Source organism: Apium graveolens, chromosome 3 (genome assembly GCF_009905375.1).
Source record: "Apium graveolens cultivar Ventura chromosome 3, ASM990537v1, whole genome shotgun sequence".
Taxonomy (NCBI): Eukaryota; Viridiplantae; Streptophyta; class Magnoliopsida; order Apiales; family Apiaceae; genus Apium; species Apium graveolens.
The window spans coordinates 170,488,373-170,495,752 of NC_133649.1; the positions used below are offsets into that span (position 1 = coordinate 170,488,373).

At 36.4% G+C, this 7,380-nt stretch overlaps 1 protein-coding gene across 1 annotated transcript; it reads left to right on the forward strand.

The window, feature by feature from the left end:
* The first annotated feature begins 1,203 nt into the window (after positions 1 to 1,203).
* Positions 1,204 to 4,145, forward strand: LOC141712931 (large ribosomal subunit protein uL3-like). The gene is made up of 6 exons (XM_074516063.1): positions 1,204 to 1,264; positions 1,579 to 1,673; positions 1,958 to 2,068; positions 2,533 to 2,837; positions 3,146 to 3,555; positions 3,676 to 4,145. Exons 2-6 carry the CDS (start codon positions 1,589 to 1,591, stop codon positions 3,932 to 3,934), a joined length of 1,170 nt encoding a protein of 389 aa, XP_074372164.1. The 5' UTR covers positions 1,204 to 1,264; positions 1,579 to 1,588; the 3' UTR covers positions 3,935 to 4,145.
* The last annotated feature ends 3,235 nt before the right edge of the window (positions 4,146 to 7,380 follow it).

Consider the following 7,380-nt stretch of genomic DNA (forward strand, 5'->3'; position numbering starts at 1 on the left):
CTTTCCAACCATTACTCACAATAGACTTTTGAGCGTACGGTTGATTTTATACGATTTTTACAAGTTTGTGCTAATAATAGCATTTTATCACATAAAAATCATTTTAAAAACAACGATCATGAAATAAAGCTGTCTATCATTTTTAGAAAGTCTCTAGGACTATTATGACGATAACAGAACAAATCTCATGCCTTTATCTTACTCAGATAATTTTATAAAAATGCGCGAAGGTTAAATAAACCTTATTTAAATCAAATAATTCCCTTAAATTCATATAAATGTCAAAAGATCACGTAGTCATGCACACAGACAAGCAATCACACACATACGAACACATCACAACTCATGTTTGATCATAAAATTTGTCCTTCTTTAATCTTTATTATTTTCTATGCGTACCGGGTCACGTTCAGCCTGACGGCCCGACGCTCAGCGTTTCAATTACGCTTCTCATTATCGACCGACACGTCACTAGGACGCAATATTTTACTTAAACATTTCATTTCACATAATAACATATAGTTCACATTTTAAATATCTTAACCCCTTTTTTGGATGGGTTCCGTTCTACCTGACGGCCCGACAATACAGCTTAACTCCTAAGCTGACTCTTTAAATTGGAACGCTTCTACTTACGCTCCTAGATTCTAATATACAGTAAAGACAATTAATCAACACTTAATCACATAATTATAATCACTTCACATAAATCTCACTTTATTCACTTAATTACGTCGCAATATTCTCAGTCGTCACATAATCCACGGGTCTATAGTTTTATATGTAAAATGGGTCATGGGTAACCTATTTAAAGTTGGACTATCCATAGCTAAATATAAATTAACAAAACGCACATAAAGTAGTATAATTTTTTTTGTAGGGTAGGGTATTTAATGTAATTTGGTTTTTTCTTTGCTAGCAAAGTTTAGAAATATATTGATATTGATTTGACACATGCATTCTCTTCTTAAAAGTTGGTGCTTACACGACAAACTCCACTACCTTTAAAAAATATCTCCGGTAAATCTCTTTCCTCCTTAATTAATTAGTTTTTTTCCTCCACTAATCATCTCTCCTTTTCATATGGATCATCCGAAGATGAGATAGTAGACAAGTCCTTGATAAAGCGGCCCAAGAATCAGAAAGTCCATCGTAAACCCCTAAAGCCCATTATCCACTAACACACATGGACACTACATATAGCGAGGTATCTAGGGTTTAATACATTTTTATTTACCTTCGCCGCACTCCCTTGATTACACAGGTTCTCTTCTCTCACTCATCTCTATCTATATGTTCTACATTCACATTTCTACCTGTATTTACATATATTGTTCATATTTGATTGTAGTGGATAATTAACATTTTATGGATTGATTCACTCATTAAAATGTGTGTTCTACAATTTTAATCATTGATGAGGATTTGTATAGATTGATGAATTTGTTGAATCGTGAATATTTAGTGTTTGTTAATTTATGGGATTTTGTATGACGGAAAACATTTAGGTGTTTTAATGAATGAATGAATTAATTCGTATTTGTGTTGATGGTGATTTGGGTATTGTAAATGGTGAAGGTGAAGAAGAATGTCTCACAGGAAGTTTGAGCATCCCAGGCACGGTTCTCTTGGTTTTCTCCCCAGGAAGAGGGCCGCTCGCCACAGAGGAAAGGGTACGAATTACGTTCTACCTTTGCCTTGCTTTTTTTTTCGGGGCTTGTTGATATTGTTAATTCCAAATAGAGCTTCAGATAACAAACTAATGTACCTGTTTGCACCAATTAAAAATATTGCATCCCTTTCCCTTGTGTAATTTATTTCGGTTTACACATAAATGTCTTATGTAGTTTAGGTGATGCAGTTTTTTGTTTATTTATAGTGACATCGAATGCAATGTATGTGTAAGTAATGGTGTTCTTTTGCATATGCTAATAAACCATTTTTACAAATATTGCAGTGAAGGCTTTCCCCAAGGATGACCCAACCAAGCCATGCAAGCTTACTGCCTTTTTGGGTTACAAGGCTGGGATGACCCATATTGTCAGGGAGGTCGAGAAACCAGGATCAAGTAAGTAACTGATATGTCTTCATCTAGTAGGCTATATCTTTGAATGGACTTGTTACACTGAAGTCACTAACAGTATTTTTAATGATAAATTTGGCATTGGTTACTAATTTTAAATTGTTTTCAAAGCATTATTTATGTTCTTGTCACATTATAGTATCATGCCACTTGCTGCTTGTGTCTTGGACATTGTCGGTTATGTGGTACAATGGTAGCCTTTGGTATTAATTCATGATACATACATGCACCGAGTTTGTTTGCAAGGTACTTCATGAACGTTGAGTTGTTGAAATTTAATTTAGCTGTCTGGTTACATTAGATTTTTTATATAAATTACATTAATGGTTCTATGTAGTTACTATTTGTGCAGCTTAGAACAGTGTAACTGAAGTTATTTGTTCATTAGATGCATAGAACATATGTTTAAGGTTTTTGTACAGTTGCTTAAATAATATTTGTTATTTTAGAGCTTCATAAGAAGGAAACCTGTGAGGCTGTGACCATCATTGAGACTCCTCCAATGGTGATTGTTGGTGTGGTTGCATATGTGAAAACCCCTCGTGGACTCCGTTCCTTGAACACAGTTTGGGCTCAGCATCTGAGTGAGGACATCAAGAGGAGGTTCTACAAGAACTGGTGCAAATCAAAGAAGAAGGCTTTTACCAAGTACTCGAGGAAGTATGAAAGTGATGAAGGAAAGAAAGATATCCAATCTCAGTTGGAGAAGATGAAGAAGTATGGCACTGTTATCAGGGTTCTGGCTCACACCCAGGTATTTGATTCATATTTAGTTATCTGTTTTTGGAATTGGAGAAGTGCTACATGCAGACAATACTTTTCATTTTTTTCAATGTAACATATCTCAATAATGTTTACTGATATTGGATATTTGCAAATATTTTCCTTCGCATGCTTGTTCAGTGAAGTTTTGTTTTAACTAAATTTGCATAGAATACATTTATCAAAATGTAATTTTCCATATGTTTACACAATTAGATCAAGCTTTTAATCTTCCGTCCTTTGGTACTTCATTCCACATTGTATGCCTAATTATGCCCTTCCAATCTATTTGTCTTTCAGATTAGGAAAATGAAAGGCTTGAAACAGAAGAAAGCACACTTGATGGAAATCCAAGTTAATGGTGGTACTATTGCTCAGAAAGTGGATTTTGCTTATGGCTTTTTTGAGAAGCAGGTACCTATTGATGCTGTTTTCCAGAAGGATGAGATGATTGACATCATCGGTGTCACAAAGGGTAAAGGTTATGAAGGTGTTGTTACTCGTTGGGGTGTCACTCGTCTTCCCCGCAAAACTCATAGGGGTCTGAGAAAGGTTGCCTGCATTGGTGCCTGGCATCCAGCCCGTGTTTCATACACTGTTGCGAGGGCTGGTCAGAATGGATATCACCACAGAACAGAAATGAACAAAAAGATATACAAGCTTGGAAAGACAGGGCAGGAGAATCATACCGCAATAACCGAGTTTGACAGGTTAGTAACTTAATAAGTCACTAAAATGTTTTCCAAAGTTAATTTAGTGTAATCTGACAGTTTTTTGAATACCTTTGAAACCAATACATGTATGTAATGTGTGTATCCATCTCCTAACAGGACTGAAAAAGATATTACTCCAATGGGTGGCTTCCCTCATTATGGTGAGGTTAAGGATGACTACTTGCTGATCAAGGGATGCTGTGTGGGACCAAAGAAAAGGGTTGTTACCCTGCGCCAGTCTCTGCTGACTCAGACATCCCGATTGGCCCTTGAGGAGATCAAGCTCAAGTTTATTGACACATCTTCGAAGTTCGGACACGGTCGCTTCCAGACCAGCGAGGAGAAGCAGAAGTTCTATGGCCGACTCAAGGCTTAATAGATCATCTCTTTGCTCACATTCAGATGCTTCTATTTACTTTCAGTGTTTAATCAAGTACTTTGAATGTTCAAGTTTTGAGGCTACATTAGAAATCAATGTTTGTTTTATTGAGATTTTATATTTGGAACAGTTTTTATAATTGCGGAGCTTGCTGGCTGCCAAGACCTTTGCTATTGAGATTATAATTGGAACAGTTTATATTGTGAAATTGCTGCCTGCCAAGACCTTTGCCCTGAAACTCCTGAATCGTAAGATCAAAGTGAATTACTTAAGTTCTACACTATATAAAGTTTAGTGTTAATTCAGAATCCCAATTTTAGGTTTTTTTTTCTCTCTAGCCAAGTTGGATGTATATTACGTAGGATAAAAAAGAATGAATACATGCCTAGGTTAAAACCCTATGGCAAGTCATAGAGGAGACTTATCTGTAATCAATCTCTGAGTTGGATTAAACATAGAACCATACGAGATCCAGCAATCTGGTTCCAGCATCATCCATAATATCAGTAATCGACTTGTTGGGGCCAAAAAATCATTTCATATGAAACACTAAGCATTTCTTTCTTGCCAAAGATGATAAGCATTAACGGGGCTGTACAGGGAGCATACAGTTTAGCAAAACTGGAGATCCACGTAAACCCGAGCTCTTAATTAAATCAGACAGGCTTGCTGACTTCCACCCCTGCTCAAGCTCAAACAAGAGGAGATATATTATTGCCATTAACAGTAATCATGTTTTGCCATTACCAGCTGGAGATCTATCTAGTGAAATCTTGATGAACATTGGCTTTTCATCACTCATCACGAATATGTGGATTTATATCTTGTACATACAGTTGTAAAGAGATGGTATAGATCTTTTCACTCCTGCAGGTCCAAGAGTTGCTATGTTTTTATAGGGTTTAGGTGGAAGGGTTTATTTGGCTGGAACACAGAATTTATTCACATCAACTGGGTTAGATGATTTTTCACATACCCAACGTATCGTTCTGTTTGATTCTGCATTAACCGGGTAAATGATTTTCCAAGTTGTGTTAGATGTTCATTAATATCATCCATGTCATCTTGACTCAATTGATCTTCATTTTCAGCTACCAGCTCTTTACCCTTGCGTTCACAGGACTTTGATGTAGACTCAACAACTTCTACCTTCATCTCTTTCTCCTTCTCTAACTTAGCAACCAGTGTTAGGGAGAAAACACGCGCTAATAACACACACAAGTATACGCGTTCGCAAGTAATATAGAATACTTTCTAGTTCGTTCCCACAGAGACTCAGACTAATTATGTTCAATTAAACTCACTCACCAATGTATGATTACTTCTCAATGTTAAGACAATAACACTTAGATTTGATTAACTAATTATTAACTACAATTAACTACGAGAATTAAGCACTTAATTAACACTTGAATTAACAATATTAAAACACTCATGAGATCACAACTTCATTACTACTTCCTTCAATAGTCATTGTTATTACCCTTAGCATGCAACAATGATGATATTAATCGAATAACACGAAACTGATAAAAGCCAACTTTCATTGTACTAATACCATTCTACCAAACATCCACAATTAAGATAGAAGTTGAATAGGTATCAATTATGTTAAGTCCCTATATGTCTACAGAAATTGACAACATAACGATTTAAACACAAGTTATTCCTTTTGATTACACAGGGCGAATAAAACGGTTAGAGTTATCCACTAATCATGCATACTCGCACATGAACCTATGATAGCATGGCAAGTTCTAAATCTCAAGATCCACCGTCGCTTCACAAGAGATTAACACCCTATCTTATATGTTCACGACGCACATAAGACGAATAAGCACAACCAATACTAGATATCATACAATCATCACACACTAAGGTATTAAACAATCAACTAAAGAATTCCATAGCAAATCCGTTACGACCCCATGACCACGATTAGCCCATGATAGCACTCATCGTCATCATGGGTTCATATGAAAACATGATAATAACACACAATAGAATAATAACTAAAACCACTTATATTAAACCAGAGTACATCACAAGAGTAAATAGGTTCAAAGTAAAGAAAACTAGCATTCAACGTTACAACGAAATAAGAATCAAAAGAAAATATGCTTCCTCTTCGTTGCGGTGTGCTAAAATGGTCTTCTTCCTTATCTCCTCGCTCTTCGATTAATACTACGATCCAACCTTTTTGAAACGTCTCTGAAATCTACTTATATAGGAGTCCCATAAAGCCCAGCTAACTCAGAAGTTGGAAGTTAAACAGAATCAGGAGTCTAAAATAATAAATATGATTTCCCATCCCTGCGCGGCCGCTCAGCATTCCTGAGCGGGCGCTCAGCTTCTTGAGCGGTCGCTCAGCAGAGCTGAGTGGGCGCTCAGACCCCTTCTGGAATCTGCACTGTTTTTCTTCCGTTTCTTCGCTGCAATCTGCTCCTATCTTCCCACTTGCAATGCTAAACACATGCCAAGGCTTATTCTTGATGAAATCTCTCCCGAAATACAATTAATACCCTGAAATGCACCAACACTAGAAAAATGCATCAAATACACAAAATACTTGATTTCAAAACATCGATTCAAGCCATTATAAGACGTTCTAAGTGGTATAAAATGCCACTTATCACACCCCCAAACTTAAATCGATGCTTGTCCTCAAGCGTCACAGACTCAAAAATAAAACAAAAACATGCATGAATGCAATCTATATGAAATGCAGCGATCCCCCTTACTACGACCAAACCAACCAACTTACGACATCTCAACAAATGCAATTAGGCGAATAAAGATCAATTATTCCACACAAACTAACATACAGCCGGAAACGTGGTGTGTGCGGATGCTTAACAGATATGCTTCGAAACTAGATCAATCATCATAACTCGACTATCCTCAAGGCAATCACATGATTATACGTAGAATAAAATTCTAGGCACAAAATGACTTATAACACTTCAAGATTTCTGGAGCTTATTATGGAATCACGCTTTTTATTTAACACAACAAACAAATGCTTATTTGACCGTGCAATGAGTGAGGTCCACAAAAGACTTATACAATGACATCCATGTAGCGAGCGTTAGGTTAGCAAATCCCAGACTATAAAAGCCTTAGGTCACTAGGCACAAAATCCCCTAAGAACTTAATAACTCGAATACCAAAGAGCCCACTCGTGATCAATTATGCATAAACTTCCTCTTTTTTTTTCTATTTTTTCTTTTTTTTTTCAAAATTTCTGAGCAAGTGCGTTTCGCTCCATCTTGCTTAACCCTAGACTACTCGCATAAAAATACGAGCCGACTACTAGCCATTTGACGCCTAGCCACAATTAGCAATGAATTCCACTTTTTTTTCCATTTTTCTTTTCATGCCTTTTATCACTAAGAACCTATTATAAAATTCTAAGCATAATTAATAGATTAACCTCAAAAACC